The sequence below is a fragment of the Pongo pygmaeus genome, chromosome 3 (assembly GCF_028885625.2).
Source record: "Pongo pygmaeus isolate AG05252 chromosome 3, NHGRI_mPonPyg2-v2.0_pri, whole genome shotgun sequence".
NCBI lineage: Eukaryota > Metazoa > Chordata > Mammalia > Primates > Hominidae > Pongo > Pongo pygmaeus.
This window is the reverse complement of record NC_072376.2, coordinates 125,053,012-125,073,937: the sequence shown is the minus strand read 5'-3', so window position 1 is coordinate 125,073,937 and position 20,926 is coordinate 125,053,012. Positions and strand designations below refer to the sequence as shown.

Here is a 20,926-nt window from a genome sequence, read left to right as displayed (position 1 = left end):
AGAAACTAAGAAAAAACCTCCATTTGACCTGTATCTATCTCAAGCTACTGCTCCCTCTTTTTTCTCAGCCAAGTCCCGAAATTAAATGTATAATATCAATAGTCAGCATACCTAGCACTTACTATGTGCCTGGCTCTCTTCTAAATGCTTCACATATATTAGCAAATTGTAATCCTCACAACAACCCTCTAAGGTAGATATAAGGATTATACATATGAGGGAAGTGAAATGAAGACAGATTAAGAGGATGGCTAAGTAAGTCATATAGTATGTGGCAGAGCTAGAATCTGAACCCCAGGTAGTGTAGCTCTCGTTCTTAACTACTGTTCTTCTCTTGCCTTCATGTCCTTACCTCCCATTCACTTGTCAACTTGCTGCAGTCTGCCTCTGCTCCCCTAACTCCAGTAACTCTAGCGAAGGTAATCAATGGCTTCTATGTTGCCAAATACAATAGACAATTTTAAGTCCTTATCTTACTACCTCAGTTTCATGGGACAGTGTTAACCATTCCCATCTGTCTGCCTGTCTCCCCTCCCTTGGCTTCCCAAGCTCTCCTGGTTCTTCTTTTTGCCTACTACTTCTTGGTCATCTTCAGAATCCTCTTCTAGTGTCCGCCTAGTCAATCCTCAGATCCTTGCTCTCTCACCATGCTCCACCTCTCCCCAAACCCCCACCTCAGTTAGGTAATCTTGGTAACTATCATGGTTAACTAGCCATTTATAGGTATTATCTCCTACTTCTGTCCCTCCAGCTCTAACTTCTGCTAGCCCTAGTTGTATATTAGGGCTTTAAAATTTTTTCTTTGAAGTATAACTTAAATAAAATGAAATATAGATTTTAAGTGTTCAGTTCATAAAGTTGTTTTGATAATTGTATACACTCATGTAACTTGCACTGGAAGCAAGATACATAACACTTCCATCACCTTACATACTTTTCTTGTGCCCCTTTACAATCAATTCTCTCACTTTGCTTATGCAATTTCTAATGTCCTCCTGCTCTGCCTGGAGAGTTAGCATTAACCAACCTTTCAACAATCAACACCAGGTGTTATCCCCTTAAAAATGTCTTCTTGGATTTTGTTTTGGGCAAACAGCCTCTTCTCTAGGGTTCCCTAGAATGTTCTATAATCACTATTTAATTGCTTTCCCTACCTCATATTGAAATTAGTCATCTCGAGAATCTATCTCCCAGACCAGTATGTTCTTTCTTCTAATGGAGAGACTATGCCTGATTTTTAAAATCCCAGTGTCTAGCACGGTGCTTGGCACATGATAGTTGCTTAATAAATGTTTGCTAAACTAAAAAAAGTAAGGATTATTTGTTCATAATATAACACTGTATATGAAAAATATTCTCTTGAAATTAAGAACGCTGTTTTGACTTAAAGATACTTCTTCAAGTAACACATACAATTTTAATAAAATATTTAAAAGCTGCTTAAATAATTATAGTATAAGGTTTTAGTTACTATTAAAAGATGTGAAAAAATTTAGTAGAACAAGTTTTAGAATGCATAAGGAAGGAAAGGGGTAATAAAGTTAAAAAATTTTAAAGAAATGTACTTATCAATATTAAATGGTTTTAAGAAAACTAAAAAACATATGACAGGTAACAACAGGAAAGCATCTAGGCACTTACATTAAATTCTTTAATATTTAAAACAGTCTTTTGAGATATATAATATTTGTCTCAATCTTATAGAAAGAAAAAACTGAAAGTTCTGAAATGTAAACTGTTTAATGTCTCAAAGCAAGCAAATGATAAAGCCTGACTTCTTAAGAGAGTTTTCTTACAGTTTGCATAGAAGTTTTTTTTTTTTTTTTTTTTTTTTTTTTTTTTAACAAAGCCTTACCTATGATTGCTTCCTGGGCTCTCCCCCTGTACAAAAATTAATTAAACAATTAAAACAAATTCATTAGCTAAATTCTATTTAAAGTAACCAATACAATTTTTATTTAATCTAAATACTTTCAACGTACCCATTTTTTTAATCAGAGTAAATACATTTCACTATTAAATATATTTCACTATTAAAAATATTTGAAAGAAAAAGCTTTAAAATTTTGCTACTTCTCCAAAGCAAACTTTAGTTTACTATCTAGCTTAATTACATAAAACCATTTGCTAGACATTTCTTAATTTTTTTTTTAACAAATATTTGTTATATACCAAATGAACTGGGGTCAGGATGGTATTAGACAACATATTCTCTATGTTCTCATTTATATTAACAGTTGATCCTCATTTTTTTGCAGTTTCTGTATTTGCACATTTGCCTACTTGGAAAATTTACTTGTAACCACAAAATCAGTATTTGAGCTCTCTTGGTCATTCAAGGACAGGCATGGAGCAGTAAAAATTTTGAGTCGCTCAGCAATGCACATTCCCAGATGAGGTAGAACAGGGCAACAGACACTCTGCTTTCTTGTTTCAGCTCTCATGCTATAAACAAGTATCCTTTTTACAGTCTATTGAATGCCACATTGTTTGCATTTTTGTGCTTTTTTGCTGGTGATTTCTGTTTAAAATGTCCTCTAAGTATTCCAGTGTTCCTAAAGTCCAAGAAAGCTATGATGTGTGTTACGGGGAAAATATGTGTGTTATGTAAGCTTCATACAAGCATGAGTTGGTGCTACTGGCTGTGAGTTCAAAGTTAATGAATCAATAATACATGTTTAATACAGTGTCTTACACAGAAACGCACATTGAATGAGGCTATATACTGATTGGTTGATGAACATATTGTGATCAGAGGCTTGTAGGAACCTAACCTTGTATTTCCCCTGCAGTAATGCTTCAGCATTCACTAATTTAGCATTTACAGCAACTTTATCGAACATAATTACAATAATGAGAATGAACTTTTTGTTTTCTTTCACAAGGCTACGAAATTATCTGTAGTTTTTTCCTCCAAAGCAAAGCGTAACTATTTTCAGGATTTATTCAGGTTTATGCCTATTTCTTACACATTTAAACTATTCATATCTGAAAGTTAAAATATAATAGCAGAAATAAAATTCCAAATGGTCCACATTAGTTTAGAAAGTAGCACTACGAAACAGGATGACATTCAACTAAACCAAACACAAAATATGAAGTAAATGAGAGAGGAAAAGAGGGGTTAGCAAAAACAAAAATAAACAAAAAAATCCTCAGTCAACCAAACAAAAAGCATCTTAGGAAAATCCATGGAATCACGAGTTCTCTTGAAAAGTGTTATGATGCTGGGATGAATTCTACTGGAGGCTGAAAGAACGCTTACTTTTAACACTTGTCAGATGCTTTAAAAATATCATGTCCAGTGTTTGCTTAAACTTTTTAAGAGAAAGACATGAAGACAAAAGTGACCTTTGCGAAGGAAAAGAAATAAGTTCTATGAAATGGAATGATATTTTACTGGGAGAACAAACGGCTAAAATAGTTTCCAAAATGTGTCCTATCAGATGAAAAATACGTATTATTATTTTAAAAAAGGATTTTTACCCGCGTTAATTTATGAAGAGCTGAGTTGAACAAGTTTAAATAATTCAGTTTAACAATAGTCTATCTCAGAATCTTTTACATGCTAATTTACATTCTGAGACTAGTATTCTATACATACTCTGAGAAAGGCTGGACTAAAGAATACATTTTTAAAGGAAAATATTAATATTTTCTTCTTTCCCTAGAAAACAAAAATGACAAAGTATCAACTTTCAGTGTTCTTCTAGTCTAACCAATTTTAAAGATGTAGAAAGTAGGCCCAGGGAGGTTAAGTAATTTGCAGAAACGTACACAATTAATTTAGTGAAGTTGCAAATTAGCATACAAACTAAAGTTCTAACTATACCAATGCATAAGAAATGCTTCTTAGCCTTTTGACTAAGATCAAATGTTGAAATATACATCACATTTTGCTGATTCTAAAATGCACTCCCTTCTCATTTTTAACATTTCTGTATTTGAGAAGCATCTTAAAACTTGCTGAGTTTTATGAGATGAAATGTAGAAAACCAACATAAAGAATAACTGATAAAAGAGATGATGGCTAAAGTCAGAAACTGTAGAATAAACATGTAGAAAATCTGACATCAGAATCTATGAAAACTATAAAGAATAGGCCTACTCCAAAGCTGGGTGAAGTGGTATACACCGATGGTCCCAGCTACTCAGCTGAGGCAGGAGGACTGTTCGAGCCCAGGAGTTTGAGTCCAGCCTGGGCAACATAGCGAGATCTTGTCTCTTAAAAAGAAAACAACAGCAACAACAACAAAAGACAATGGGTCTACTCTGGATTGTGAGGTATTTTACCTACCTAATGGCAAGAGGTTAGAAATATTAGAAGTACAACTTTCTGAAGTTCCTCGGGTTTCTGTATAATGCTTTAAATCCTGTGTGTGTGTATAGTGTATCTTAGATAGTAAAAAAATTTGGAATTATTTTCTAATATAAATTAGTAAAAGAAAGAAATAATAAAGAACTAAAAAGTAAAAATAAAAACCAGAAAATACAAATTCTAAAACAAAAATAATAAAAATTGTAAACATAATTGTTAGAACTAATGAGACGATTAATGAGAAAAACAAATACAAGTTTTGTACTATTATGGAAATACTTACTTCATCACTTTCTACTAGATTCTCAAACTGAAAGGACAAAAAAGCTAAGTGTTAAGAGGAATATTTGTCTTAGGTATACATCTCAAGAAATTATGTTACTTTTTTCACTTAAAAATAATATACCTTTATATTTGTAAGCTATTTAATTCAAATGCCTCTTTAATACATCATTTCATTTGATATATTTAACAGTCCTACAAAATGGCCAAGGCAAGCATATACTATTTTAATTTATGACTTTCTACGAATGAAAATCAAACAGGAGAATTATAGCAATTTTCTACACAAATCAGAACTAAAACTTTCATCTGAATTGCATATTTCATACAAGTAATTTAATTCCATGCTACCAGAATATTCCACTTCACTTGACTTCAGAACAAATGTCATAAGAAGGAAAATTATTCAAGGAATGGGGACTAAAAGATACCAAATAAGAATTTCCCTACATGTTTATATTTATTCATCTATCCATTCATATAGTTATTTACTGAAAATCTACTAAATGGTAGTTACTATTCCCAAATACAATGTCTTTCTAGAGATAGGAATGTAAACAGTTTGATCATAATGTGATTAACACTATTATGTCAGTGACCTAATAAAAGTCATTACTATTATATCACTAAAATGTTTGTATTTTAAATATAAGTAACTTTATAAGTAACCACCTGAAAGAAAAGGTGTTTTATTGTCAATACTGTTTGGCTTAAAGATTGAGAGGAAACAATGAATTCAAAAGGTTTAGAAAATTAAGGAATCTCTCTAAAAAAAGAATAAAACTGTTAAAGTTATTATCTTTATCTTATTTTTATATTGGTTTGTGATTTTTAAATATTTAATTCCTGCCTTACACATGTTTCCTTATTAATATAAAAGGCCATAAAGTACAGTGTTCAAGCTTTGGAGCCAGGCAGTTTGGACTAGAATTTAGGTTTTGCCACTTATAGGTTGTGTAATATAGCCCAATTTCTTCACCTGTCTAAGCCTCTGATTTTTCATCCATGAAACAGGGTGACCACCACCTGTTTACAACAGAGTTGTGATGACATTCTTAATTTGTATGGTGGAGTGGCTAGTTTATAGTAGGTAAGGAATAAATGGTAGTTTCTATTATTATATTTTACATTCAAAGAAAAAGTGACTTGGTGATTCTGCTGTGGAGTTGCTTAAACTCAACTTCCTGCTTTGTTTCTGGACTCCTCCCTGCTGGGGCAGGCCAACCACCTCTCATTATACCCACTGCCCTAGTGAGCCACTATTACTGACAGAAGAGTACCTTCTCCCTGACTTATGTAGGGTGGGGGAAAAAGCTATTAGAAAAACAGAACCATAATCCTCTGCAAACTTCTTCCTACTCATTCCTTCCCTCACTGCTCCAACTCTTTCAATCTTCACTAACATGAATAATATTGAAATATAAACAGTCCATTCTAAATTTGGGTCCAGATCTTTCCCTCTTTACAACAAAAAGCCCCTTCCGCCTTTCTGAAGGCACTTTTAATCCAATCAAATTAACGACTGCTTACCTCTATTGTTAAGTGCTCACCTCTTGAGCATGTTCTAAAATACTTGGATCTGGGAAGGAAAACAGAGTAACTTTAAAAAACACAATTAACTCTAAGATTGAATTAATATATAGCATAAAAACATTTATTTCCTCAAGAGCAACTTTAAAATCTCTAACATATAGTTATATTTATAAAAAAAGAACAACAAAATTTACCTAAGAATATAAAAAGTCCAGATTTTTAAACTTCATTATGACTTGGTTTAGTCAACCAGTATTTCTTTCTATTGGCACTAATATTTACTAAACCTGTAATAATTAATTTATTTACTACATTGAGTAGAATACATTTTAAAATGTATCTCATTATTTTTACATCAAGAAAAGTACCTCGTTAAAAATACTGATGTGTTAAATAATATATAAAAAAGAATATGTTCTCAATTTTGTTAAAAATACACAAAACATTAAGTATCTAAAAGTATATATGTCAATATGCTAAGAGTAGTTATCTTTGGTGGTGGAATCATGTATCTTTATTCAAGACTTTGTTATCCTCCCATGCCCTCACAAATAAAAGAGAAAAACAATGCATATACATGTCAATCAAACAATCCATTACATTATTTTTTCCAACTAGGGCCAAATATTGACTTTATTTTAATCATTCTTTTCTGCTCCTATTAAACTTATACGTAGTCAAATAGGAATCTTCTTTATTATATCTTCTCCAAAGATATGTCTACATTCTAAGTACTACAGCATCCAAGCTGGCATCCCAGGACAGGGCCACTCACAGTCCTTTGTAACTGGAAGTGCCAGGAAATTGAGACTTTCAGTCATAATGTGGCTCCTGTTACAGCTGCCAAAACTGATGGAGAACTCCATCCCCATACAGTGGGGATCCAAATTTGTACTAAGTGTTCCTAAAGCATCAGGATTCATGGACAGACAGCACACTTTTAAGAAACAGGAAGAATCCTGGGGTTAGGACAGGTCAGAATTCTTTTGCTTTTCTTTTTTTTTTTTGGAGACAGGATCTTACTATGTCACCCAAGCTGGAGTGCAGTGGCGCAATCCTGACTCATTGCAGCTTTGCACTCCTTGGCTCAAGTGATCCTCCTGCCTCAGCCTCCCCAGTAGCTAGTAATACAGGCATGCACCACCATGCTTGGCTTCACTTATTTTTTGTAGAGACGAGGTCTCAATATGTTACCCAGCCTGGTCTCAAACTCTTGGGCTTAAGAAATTCTGGTACTCCCAAAGTGCAGAATTCTTTGTATTATGTGTATGTGTGTGGATGAAGGTTTAGTGAAAGAGAATGCCATATCATGACTGAAGGAAAAAAATAGCAATGAAATTATGGAAACTATTTTTCCTGCTATAATCTTTATCTGCTGATAGATGCAAATCTGTGTTATTGCCCGCTAAGATCATTGGTAAAAAGCAAAGAATTTGGTATTACAATTCCACGGATTTCATGGACTATATCCAATATAAATGCAATACCCTTAATGCTCTATCTAGTGCTTCCACTCTTCTCTCTCCTTTATTTATCAAACAAATACAGAAATGAGTTGAACCTTCAGTAGTAGCACTGGGTTCTGGCATTAGGATTCCTGCTTACAGTGCTATATGCTTCTCTCCCTGCAACCATCACTATCTTCCCTGAATGAAGAATCCGTTTCTGATTAATCTGTTTCCTCCTCCAGGTTTATTGAGTGGTACAGCTGAATAATTAGAAATAAAGCTCAGTAACACTATCAAGAGGAGCCATCAGTATGACTTCACTGCTGTGGCAAAGCCCAAAGCTAAGTAGAACACTGTTGAAACCAAGGTAACTGTTATACTACATTTGTATTAGATGGCAGAACACCATGTTCTAGTCTAATTATACATAGATAATACAAACTAACTTTAGTAGTAGGCAAAAGTGTTATCTGTTGTAAATATCTCCCTTTTCTGTCCCCTCTATTCACAGCCAGCTATAGTGAGGACACTCACGTTCTCACACGACTCTGAATCTCTGAGCATCTGACTAAGCTACAATCAATCAATCCTTCACACCTCATTTGACTGGTTCAGGGTTACACAGAAACTGAGCAAGGAGAGACAATATCCTTCTGAGAGCTCTAGAGAGTTGTGGGGGTTTATGCTTTCTGACAATGCGCAATGAGAGGAATGAAATCAGCTGAAAGAGTGCTCTGACAGCATGAAAATCATCCCTAAGAAGCATATGCATCCCAGCCTGCTCATGGTTTGGTTATTAGTTGAGAAACCTAACATCCCTATTATCAATTCTACCCTTTGCCTAAGATAGTTTTAACTGGGCTTCTGTCCCCCACAAAGTCCTGATTAATAAACATAAGTGATATGACAAGGGAGTACATTAAGAATAGCAACAAATAAAACAAGATAAAGAGAAAAGCAAAATATATTTGGGAAAAAATTCAAGCTTTCCTTTTAAAATGGATTAGATTGAGACTTTGTTCACAAAATGTATATCTTGACTCCTACCACAATAAAAGCTAAGATTATACTGATAAAGTAAATATTCAATTTGGCAAACTCAGGGTCAACATTTTTATCAGGGGAGCTTTATCCTGTGACTTATCTGAAAATACCAAGAAACATAATATGTATATATTTCATGAATTAAGTTACTTATTCAAGTATGCTTGAATTATGTTTACTTGTTCAAACATTATTGATGACTGAATAGGACCCTCAGACATGTGATGTATTAAATTCAGTCACTGACATTTTGCCAACTTCCAGGCATATAAAACCATAACTTTTCACATACTTTTCTATATTCTACGTAATATATATGTTTTAAAAATAATTAGAAAGCCAACTTTCTAATGGTTTGAAAGGACCATTTCAGATTTCAGAGAGCTTTTAAGAAACGAAAAATGAAAACTCAAATCTTTCCATATTATTGGATGCTTAAAAGCCTAGCAAATTTGGAATATACCTTTTACAATGTTTCCTATAATAAACTATCCTGCATTTTCTGTTCTTTCCTTCAGTTTTGTTCTCGATGAGGCTCTTGACAATCAATCCTTCACTACTTGCTCCTAGGTAAGGATGAGAATGTAAGTGAAGGGTAAGCGGAACAACTGGGGAAAGGAATGGAAGTACTCAACTACTAAACTTTAAGTTTTACACTTTTATTTCATAAATATTTATCAAGTGCTTCTAAAGTGCCTGGCACTGTTCTAGATGCTGGCAATACAACTGCCACCTTGGAGCTAACAATTTGGGAATGAATGATAATAAACACATAGATAAATGCATCAGATGATAGTAATTGCCACGAAATAAAAGTACCTCATGCTGTTTTCCATAAAGTTTGTACTAATTCACATTCCCATCAACAGTGGCTAAGTGTTCCCTTTTCCCCATATCCTCGCCAACATCTATTGCTTTTTAACTTTTCAGTAATGGCCATTCTGACTGGCACAAGATGGTATCTCGCTATGCAATATATACAGGTAAGAAATCTGCAGCTGTACCCCCTAAATCTAGAAAAATTATATATATATATATATTTCTTTTTTGAGACAGAGTCTCACTCCTACCCAGGCTGGAGTGTAGTGGCTGGATCTCGACTCACTGCAACCTCCACCTCCCGGGTTCAAGTGATTCTCCTGCCTCAGCCTCCCGAGTAGCTGGGATTACAGGTGCCCACCACCACACCTGGCTAATTTTTGTATTTTTAGTACAGACGGAGTTTCACTTTGGCCAGGCTGGTCTCAAGCTCCTGACCTCAGGTGATCCACCCACCTTCGCCTCCCAAAGTGTTGAGATTACAGGCGTGAGCCACTGCACCAAGCCTATACATTTTTTTTTTTTTTTTAAAGTACCTTAGAGTAAGTGAGGATCATGATTGGAGGAGGGAGGTTATTTTATTTTATTTTTTGAGATGGAGTTTCGCTCTTGTTGCCCAGGCTGGAGTGCAATGGCACGATCTTGGCTCACCACAACCTCCACCCGCTGGGTTCAAGCAATTCTCCTGCCTCAGCCTGCCAAGTAGCTGGGATTACAGGCATGTACCACCATGCCCCGCTAATTTTTTGTATTTTTAGTAGAGACAGGGTTTCTCCATGTTGGTCAGGCTGGTATTGAACTCCTGACCTCAGGTGATCTGTCTGCCTCAGCCTCCCAAAGTGCTGGGATTACAGGCGTGAGCCACCGCGCCCGGCCAGGAGGTTATTTTATGTAGGGTGGTCAAGGCAGACTTCTCGGTTAAAGCAAAAGCAGAACAAAGGCCCCAAGGAAATGAGGAAGCCAGCTACACAGTTATTTGGAGGAAAAGAATTCTAAACAGAGGAAAAGCAAAAGCAAACGCTCTGAAGCAAAACTCTACTTGGCACATTCTAAGAAGGAGAGAGGGTCAGAATGGCTGGAATGAAGAAGGAAGGGAGACAAAGTCTGAGAGATAGCCAGGGTCAGATCACAGGCCTTTACAGACCATGGGAAGAGTTTTAGATTTTAATATTAATTAGATAAGAACTCACAGAAGAGATTTTTGTCTTTAGCATTCACACTGTTTTTTAAAACTTTTATCATGAACCTTTTCAAATATGCACAAAAGCAGACAGAAGAGATTGATAAGCCCCCCTGTACCCATTACCGCACTTAAAAAGTTACTACTTCCCGATCATGTTTCATTTATACTATACTCCTTTTTGTTTTATTTTTTGTTAGTATTTTACAGCAAATCTCAGACATGTTATCTTACCCCTACCTCAATTTGCATCTCTAATTAAAGTATTAAGAACTGTTTTTTTTTTTTAAAAAGCTAACATACCAACGAAGTTTAAAGTAATTCTTTAATATTATCTAATGTCCAGTCCAGTCTATATTTCTATTTCCCCGATTATCTTTTTACACATGATTTGTTCAAATCAGAATCAAACAAAAGCCACACAGTATGTTTGCTTGTTAGGCCTCTTGCACCTCTTTTAGTCCATATCAGCCCCCTTCCCAGCACCAGTGTCTGTTTTCATGCCACTGATTTGTTAGACAAATTGTGTCACTTGTCCTACAAAATTTCTCACTTTCTGGATTTACCTGATATTTTTCCTCTTCGTGTTATTTAACTTTTTCTTCTATCCCCTGTATTTCTGGCAAATTAGTAATTTGATTTAAAAGCTTGATTATACTGAGTTTAATTTTTTTAGGCAAGAATGCTTCACTAATGGTACTTGCTATTGAATCAAATCATAAGGTACTTTATTTTTGCCTGCCTCACTTTTACTGATGATCTGTAAGTTAGGATATTTATGTTAGCCTAATCCATCCATCATAATGTTTCACATCAAGCTTTTACCAAATGGTTTTTAGCATCCATTGATAATCAGTACTCAGTTCCATTATTTCACTAGAGAGTACAAAAACAATGATTTTTAAATTCTATCATTCCTTAAGAATCTACTAGCTGTAAGAACTTCACTGGAAGATCCTTAAAAGACAAGCTGACGTATGTTTTTTAAGAGGCCAATTATAAAGCTATTATAATAGTAGAGCGAAGAAATGATGGTGGCTTGAATCACAGTAACAATAGTGGGAGTAATGAGAAGTAATTCTGAAGACAGGGCTGACAGAATTTGCTAATGTATTAGATATAAGGATGTGTGTAAAAAGGAAAAATCTAGGCTATCTCCTAACGCTGAGGCCTGAACAATTAGGATGGATTTGTTATTTACCAAGATGAGGAAGCCTGGGAAAGAAGCAGGTTTGTGTTTTTAGATGCCTTGAGCTTCACATTCATACAAAGTTACAGTCTGGGTGAGACTCCTCTATTCAAATTCGAAACCTACAACGTTAACATAAACATCAGTCCAAAAACTCCTTACAAGTATTCCTATATTTAACCCTGGAGCTACTTCTCAATCTCAGATCAGTAAAAGTACTTTTCTTTTCTTCTTTTCTTCACACCCAGGAAATTTATCTTGCTTGCTTTTGCTGTTCCAATAAGGTTGTCTGTAGACAAAGATGCAATGTCAGCAATTTTTCCCCTCCCATACATATACTTCATGTTACTACCAATATATACATATGCCTATTGTTTCTAGGGATTTTACTTCTAAGTAATATGGAGAAACGGAAGCATAGTCTCTTCCTTGGGGACACAGGAAGAGTGAGTTATCTCCCAGTAAGTTGGAAACAGAGAAAACAGAAATTAAAGCTATAAACAATACATCATCGATCAGTTACCTTCACATGCTAAGTTAACTTAAGGAAACAGAAGGGCTCCTGCAAGATTTAAAAGAAAGAGAAGGAAGTTAATCATATTTTTAAAAAGATGTGTAAAATGAAGAAACAGAAGAATACAAAATAGAGAAAGAAATGTTGGTAGAGTTCAGCCAAACTGTCTGTAGAAAAGTCCCCTGGTTCAAGGAACTGGGCTATCTGGTCCCAGTGGATGGTAGTGTTCCAAGGTGATGGGTTATTTGAATTGTATAATTAACTTTCTTTGTTCTGAATCTACACTCACTAAGCACCTCCCACTCTGTTATTCTATGCTTATAGTAAAATAATGTCTTTACCTAAAGACACAAGTACTATATAGTTCCTTCACAGTTACATTTCTCATTCTAAATTATTAAATTTACCTTGGTTTTCTCACCTGACCCAAAAGATTGAAGGTGAGAGCCTGGGACATGACAAAATCACCAATGTGGTTGCCCAAACAAAATTATTATGTATTTTTTGTTTGTTTGTTTGTTTTGAGACAGTCTCACTCTGTCGCCCAGGCTGGAGTGCAGTGGTGTGATCTCAGCTCACTGCAACCTCTGCCTCCTAGGTTCAAGCGATTCTCCTGCCTCAGCCTCCCAAGTAGCTGGGCCTACAGCGTGCACCACCATGCCCAGCTGATTTTTGTATTTTTAGTTTCACCATATTGGCCAGGCTGGTCTTGAACTCCTGGCCTCAAGCAATCTGCCTGCCTCAGTCGTCCAAAGTGCTAGAATTACAGGTGTGAGCCACCACACCCAGCCTAAAATTATATATTAACGGGACGGCAAAAGTAGCCATAGGAAAAATCACATAACTCATCTTATTCAAGTCCCCCAAGTACTGCGTAGTAATATTTCATTATTATATAGATGCTGGTTGAGAATATTTTCAAGAATGAAGTTTTAGATATATATAGGGCAGCATCATTAAAAAAATGAGACAAAAGAAAACTGGATCACAGTCTAAAGCCAGAAATTTGGTGCCAACTATTAATGTACATTTCTACTAATCTTAGGTGAAAATTGAGTCTTAGAAGGAAAGATAGGAAACAAAATGAGCAAAAGCAGCAATATCTATTACAAAAGCTGACTCAATTACTGTTAGTTTAGAGAAATAATAAGAACATTTTATTTTCTTCAATTTGAAAAAAAAGTCAATATTTTATTGACTTGAAGTTTCCAACTACATATGCTACAAAACCCAAAACATAACAAGCTATTAATATAATGGAGAGCAAAGAGAGGCTTGCATTTACTGAGGACCTACAATGGGTCAGGAACAAAGCTTATTTGTAAAATATGTATTTTATATTCATTTCCTTCCCAGAATCATCCTATGAAGTATTGTTATCCTACTGGATAGATCTGCATGTCCAGTATGATAACCACTAGCCACAAGGGGCTATTGAGCAACTGAAATGTGGCTAGTCTGAATTTTAAAGGCTATTATGTGTCAAACATGCACTGGATTTTGAGGACTTAGTACAAAAAATTATGTAAAGTATCTAAACTCCAAAAAGTAAGCTCTTTTCAACATATATCCAAGGTCAAGCGTAGATAAATATCTTTTAGATCTTCCTCAATTCTTCCCCCTCCATGTTCAATCCATCACAGTTCTGTAGCCGAAAACACTGCTGTGCATGTTCTGATAACATGTGTAGCCTGGAATCTAAGTGTGCTAATTTTATATGTAACACTGTTCACGTTATGTACTTTTAGAGCATTCTTATAAGAAAAAAATAAGTTTAATTGTATTACACATAAAACATTATTTTATTAATTAACTATTATTCATAAAAAGATTTTCACTAAAAATTAGGAGTATATAAATCTGGTGACATTTAAAGTTAAAAGAAAATCTGATCTAATATTTTCAATCGTAACTACTTAAGAATCTAAAAATAAAGGAGAATAGCCACCCTACTTTTTCAGACCTATTGTTAGCCTATAAGTAGGTCATGTTGTACAAAGCTTCCTACATTTGCTAAATAAAATTATAGTGTAAATTGGTACAGAACAATCTAAGATTCTATTATGCAAACGTAATTGCTTAAAAATAAGGAAGCTAAAAACCAGTATTCTCTGCTTTCATATTTGTAACTTCTGACTAAACCTACTCAATCTCAAATTAATTTCATTTATAATGACAACAAAACAACTCAGTAAGAAAACTCCAAGTTTATACTGACCAGAGATTTTGGGAGGTGTGAATGTTGGAGGTACCATAGGAAACAACAACAGAAAATGGCAAGAGTAAATCTAAGGAGGCCTCCTTCACCCATCTTTGGGCAAAAATCAATATCACACTGAATTATTACTGACAGGAGACTACTGCACATCTTTGGGAGCTGATGTACAAAAGAAAAAAAAATGGTTATGAGTCCCTGAACTAGGCATTTTACATTTAGAAACCCTCCAATATAGGTATTTAGTCTTGACAACTCTGTTTTAGAAAAGCAGTTATTCTCATCCTGTGGCATAAAACAATTGCCTTTTAAAAATAAACATTACTGAGCTTCACCTTCAAGTTGACTAAGAGAGCCTGGGTATTATATTCTAGCCCTTTCACCAATTAGTTTATCCTGTGGCAATACAACAGGGTTTTAATTATTAGAGTCTGTAATCTGATAGGACAAGTTTCCTTCTTCAAAATTTGTGGGGTCTTTTATGGCCCTTTGCTCTTCCATAAAAATTGCTGGAATCAGCTTAAGTCCACAAAATTCCTATTAGGATTTTAACTGCAAATGCACTAAATTTCAAGTAAATAGGCAGAGGACATCTTTAGCACAGTGAGTCTTTTTACCCATTGAAAATGGTATTGCCCTGCATTTATTTAGATGGCGTCTTTAAAAACGTTGTTCTAGTCTTACACATCTATTATTGATTACTAGTTCCTTATATTTTTTCATTGCTATCTTAAAAGGTAATTTTATAATATGCAGTATTTGTTGCTGGTATATAGGAATATTGTACAGTGAAGTTTTGACACAAATATTAGATTGCATTTCACATCAACAGATTGAAAAAATATCTGACAATACCAAGAGTTAGGAAATGGAGCAATGAAAATTCATTATTGGTAAAAGTTTAAAGTAGTATAATTACTTTGAAGAAGTTTTATTTTTCTAGTAAATTTGAAGAGGTACATAAGCTATGACTGAGCAATTCTACTCCTAGGTATATCCACCTAAAGAATCTTCTGCACATGTGTACAAAGAGACATTTATCTCCTTGCACAAACTGAGGTAGTTTGTAAAAGAAAAAGAAAAAAAAAAAGAAGTTGGAAATGATCTAAATGCCCATCAACAGAAGGGTGAAGTAATTATGGCCTATTCATAGAATACAACACTGCACAGGAATAGAAATGAATGACTTGAACCAGAAGTAAACCTTGGTTCATGTAAGAAGCTGCTCCTGCAAGTGCCAAGAATGATACAAGTCCTAAACAGTGAGTGGGGATAAATGTATAGAATGAATGTATGAATAACGTATGCAATCAAATTTGAGGCTAAGCAAGAATAAGTTGGACTAGGGTGGTGTCAGTGACAGAAGTGGAGGGATTAAAGAAATATTTAGAAGATAAAAATCATCGGTTTGGGAGATGGACTGGAAAACAAGAGATGATGAGAGAAGTGTCAGAATCCCAATGGGGATGTAATATGAAAGCAGCAGTATCAAGAGTGAAAGTACAAGAGAAACATAAATGCAGTAAATCCAAGTCGTAAGACTTAAATGCCAGCAGTGAAACGATAAAGGACAAAGTGATGTGAGAAGCTGGAAGAATTCTCTAGCAATACAGCAGTGTCACATAAAGCTGAGCTGTGAAGAAAATGATTACGGGCACATAATATGTGCATTTAACATTCATGAATCCAGTCACATGCCCTGGAGGAAAGAGGAAGGTGATAAGTAATTTGGGCAACAACCCACTATTCTGTTCAAGGACATGTATATTCAGGTGTGTTAATTAGGGTGAAAGTTGAGGAGCTGAAAGAAAGAGGCTCCAAAAACAATGATTTAAAGAAAATACACGTGTACTTTTCCTCTTAACAGTCTAGAGTTCCTCCAAGTCATCCATGGACATTCATTTACATGTAATTCTTATGGTCCTGCGAGCTGTCTCTAAATGAAGTAAAGTAGGCTTCTGCGTATCCACTCTACTACTACTGAAGATGTGAAAGTGGATTGTGTTATAGCTTGGATGTTTGTCCCCTAGCAATCTCATGTTGAAATTTGATCTCCATTGTTAGGGGTGGGGCCTAATGGGAAGTGTTTAGGTAACAGTGGCGGATACCTCATGAATGGCTCTGTGCCAACCTCATCCTCATGGTTATGAGTGCGTTCCCATGAAAGCAGGTTGTTAAAAAGAGCCTGGCACTCCCTCCTTGCTTCCTCTTTTCCCATGTGATTTCTGCACACACTGGCTTCCCTTCACCTTTTGCCACTAGTGGAAGCAGTCTGCACCTTACTAGATGCAGATGCCCAATCTTGAACTTTTCTAGACATCAAAATTGTGAGCCAAGTAAGCCTTTTTTTGTTGTTGTTTGTTTTTTTTTATAAATTACCCAGCCTCAGATATTCCTTTATGTCAACACAGCCTAAGATAGATTCAAACACATAAAGGACATCAGAGGGGTAGAAAAGAAAGGCTATGACTGGTTCCTGGAGCATAATACTCTGAACGATGGAGGCATATACAGAAATTTGGAAGAATTTGAAACTAACGTGGTACAAAAGTGGAGATACTTGCATACATATTCACTTATCAATGTTCTCAAGGTAGATTTCAAGATACTTTTATTAAAGATAAAACCAGTCTTGTTAAGAATAGGCTTAAAATGCAGTATTTTATGCTTCTCACTTTATTTTGCATAGCAGGCAAATACTCATATCAAAGTGACTTAAGTAAAAGGTAACTGAAAAATTATCACAAATTCTACATTGATATTGTACCTTTTCTTTATATTCCTCTTTGTATCTGTTAGAATAAAATAAGAAAGTCTTTCCCTGTATGTTTTGCTTGACACTATAAATAAATGATGAAGAATCATGGTAAATTGTTCCAAAGTCTATTAAAAATTAAAAGCTTCCCAAGAATGCAATTTTTTTTTTTTTTTTTTCAGAACAGAAGACTGGAAAGATTATAAATCTAATGCCTGGCAAAAACTATTACAAAGATGATGGAAACATTGTTTTCCAATTAGTATCAAATATTTCAATAGAGATTTAACCACTCAAATCTCAAGGGATAAAATCAACAGATTTTTCCAGGTAGGGATAGCAGTGACATAAGGTGATGTGACGGTTAATTTTATACGTCAACATGAGTGGGTCACCAGATGCCCAGATATCTGGCTAAACATTATATCTGGTGCATCTGCAAGGGTGTTAGAGAACAGACTCGCATGTGAATTGATGGACTGAGTAAAGCAAATTGCCCTTTCCAAGGTGGGTGGGCTGCCATCATTCAATCCATTCAGGGCCTGACCAGAACAAAAAAGCTGAAGGAAGGTTGAATTGAATTCTCTCTACCTGACTGCTTGAGCTGAGACACTGGTCTTCGGCTCATGAACTGAGACTTACACGACCAGCTTTCCTGGGTCTCCAGCTTGCAAATAACAGATTGTGGGACTTAACCTCCATAATCATAGGAGGCAATTCCTTATGACAGTTCTCATTTTATATCTATATCTATATCTATGTATCTATCTATCTATCTATCTATCTATCTATCTATCTATCTACATGTAAACATAGAAATACAGATATCTCCTACTGGTTCCATTTCTCTGGAGAACCCTGACTAACACAGGTAGTAATAATAATCATATTTACTGTTTAATAAGCTCCTTCCTAATAAAGACACGTTTAGGAAGAATATGTTCAAAAACTTAATTTTATGCCTTGGCAGAGAGGAGACAAATTCTTCCCTCCAAACATGTCAAAGACATAATGCAAGGGTTTAAAAAACAGTCATTGCCTTTTAAGAGCCCGATTTAAAGGAAACTAATAATGAGAAGGGACCTTAGAGGTCTTTTAGTTCTTTGCTATTTGTCCTCTGCAATTTGTGTGCAGCATCTGAAATCACTGACAACCCTCTTCTTTTGGAAACTGTTGCCACTTATGTATCTATGCCACTGAATCTTCCAATTTTTTATTTCTGTAAGTTACTGAATGACAGACATAGCTATGTAATACAGTAACATGCATAGCTACACATTTGAAATATTTTAAACCCATGTATCCAAAAGGCTTATAATCTAACAGGGTAGACACACAGGTAAATTAACAACTACTATGCTGTGAGAGGGGATATGTTCAGATGAGGTGTCATCAAAAATCAGCCTGAGGCCAAGGAATGAGCCAGGCCTCCAAGCAGATAAAAGAGGTGTTTCAGAGAGCAGCAGGTACCAAAGGCAAGGGGGAGTGAAAAGAACCTGACATATTCAAGATACTGTATTCACTAATTCTGCCAACAAGTATTTACTAAACATGTAATACGTACTAGGCACTTAACTGAGAGCTGGGTATTCATTCAATGGTATGGAAAAACAGGCACAAACTCCTTCCTTTTTATTGAGAGCAGCAGACAGGCATTAACCAAATAATCACACTATTTCACTTTAACTATAAACTAAGAACATGCACAGAAGAAAAGCAGATGGTTCCATGATGATGTGCAGACTTACCCTCTGGAGGGTAGGAGATGGTTTTGGAAGACTTCTGTAGGAAAGAATTCTTAAGCTGGCATCTACAAGATGAGTGAATAGGAGTCATCTAAGTAAAAAGGAAAGAAATAGATTCAAGGAAAAGTGTGACACACATGAAACAAAAATAAAAAAATAAAAGGAGAAAGAAGAGGTAGGCAAGGAAAAGATTAACACAGAGCCTTGAAAGCTCCATTAAGATTTCAGTCTTTATCCTACAAGTTTGATAAGCCACTTTAGAATTTATGTTGTATTTGTGTCACAGATTTGCATTTAAAAGGCAAAAGATCTATTGACTCTGAAGAGAAACCAGAGTATCAGATGTGCATTTAAGATCACTTTGATTCCACGATGCAGGATAAATTGGAAAAGGTCAGGAATATATGTGAGTAGACCCACTTGATAGTCTATTCACTCAGTTGACAAATATTTATTGAACACCTACTATGTGGCAAGCACCGCTGGTACACTGGAGATACAGGAACAAACAAAATCTCTGACCACATGAAATTTATACTCTATTAAGGGAGAACAGTCAACAGACAAACAAATGCTCGGAGTCTACAAAGTCATGGAGTGGTAAGCGCCATGAAGGAAAACAAAGTAGTGTCAGAGAATGGCGAACGAGGAATACACACAGAATTATCGGAAATCTAGGCAACAAATGACAACAGCCTGGATTAATGTGGCAGCAGCGAGAGAAGTGGGTGGACTGAAAAGTTATTTAAGACATAAAAAAATATCATCTGGTCTTGAGGATGGACTGGAAATGTGGGATGATGGGGAACAGTGTCAAAGACAACTCCTAGGTTAGCAGCTATGTGCATGTCACTCTTTAAGGAGAGTATAGTGTGAGAAGAGTCTAACAGAAGTTTTGAGAGACTCCAAAATGTCATGACTGAGAAGAAAATGAATATGCAGACGGGAGCAGCAGCAGGGAAGGTGAACGTTAGGTTACTTTGAAGACTGAGTGAGAAGTGAGGAAACACTTCTCAAGAAGACATCAAGACTAGGCAAGACCAGACAATTCCTAAGAAACATATTTAAGGGAAAAGATAGGAGATAGGGTTAATAGCTGGAGGGAGACATGGTAGTCAGGGTAACAGCTAGAGGGAGATGTTGGAGTCTACATAAGATTTCATGTTGCTTTCCTTTTGGTTTTCAGATTAGGGAGACACAAGTTCAAAAGGGCATATCAGGAGGGTAGAACTACAAATATAGAGGACAGAAGGGTCTGTTTTAAGGCAGAGAGGATATAGATGTTGGAAAGATCTAACATGTAGGGGCCATTCAGAAGGTAGGGACTCGATAACCTGGGTTTGAAGGGTGAGTAACAGGAAAGAACTTGATACGGTTCTTAGTTTCATGGCTTAGGTGACTACAGATACCACTCACAAGGTAGGGAACAAAGTAGTAGAAAAGGCTGGGGCTTAAAGAGGAAAAAGGAGGAAAGGGCTATGAGAAGGAAACAAAAATGAATTCAACTTTACAAAATGAATTTACGGTTACGTTTGATAGATAAGTGGAACTACACAGTAGCAATTAGATATTTCAGAGCTCAGACTGAGATGACTGAACTTATTAGCATATAAGTAGTAGGTGAAGTACCATCACCCAGGAAAAGTACATTAAAGACTAAAAATGTATTAGGGAAAAATAGAGTGAGATTCAGAACAGAGCCTTAGGGATTCTTTAAGGTTTAACAAAGAATGTTTAAAAAATCCACATCCATTTAAATGCACTACTGTTTTCCTTCCTATCTTCTGAAATTCCAAGAGAAATATCTTACATTTTATATTTTTCAAAACTGAAAAACATGCAGAACCAAAATAAATCTTCTAATGCTGACCTATTGATTTCTAT

At 35.4% G+C, this 20,926-nt stretch overlaps 1 protein-coding gene across 2 annotated transcripts in view; it reads right to left on the bottom strand.

Moving 5' to 3' along the window:
• AP1AR (adaptor related protein complex 1 associated regulatory protein) overlaps positions 1–20,926 on the bottom strand; it is a 40,222-nt gene that overhangs the window by 10,386 nt on the left and 8,910 nt on the right. For both annotated transcript variants that reach the window (XM_054485706.2, XM_054485707.2), the window contains exons 2-4: positions 6,131–6,179; positions 4,602–4,628; positions 1,856–1,881 (exon numbers count right to left, since the gene is read on the bottom strand). In XM_054485706.2, the coding sequence (XP_054341681.1) occupies positions 1,856–1,881; positions 4,602–4,628; positions 6,131–6,179 (102 nt within the window). The remainder of the gene's footprint in view (positions 1–1,855; positions 1,882–4,601; positions 4,629–6,130; positions 6,180–20,926) is intronic.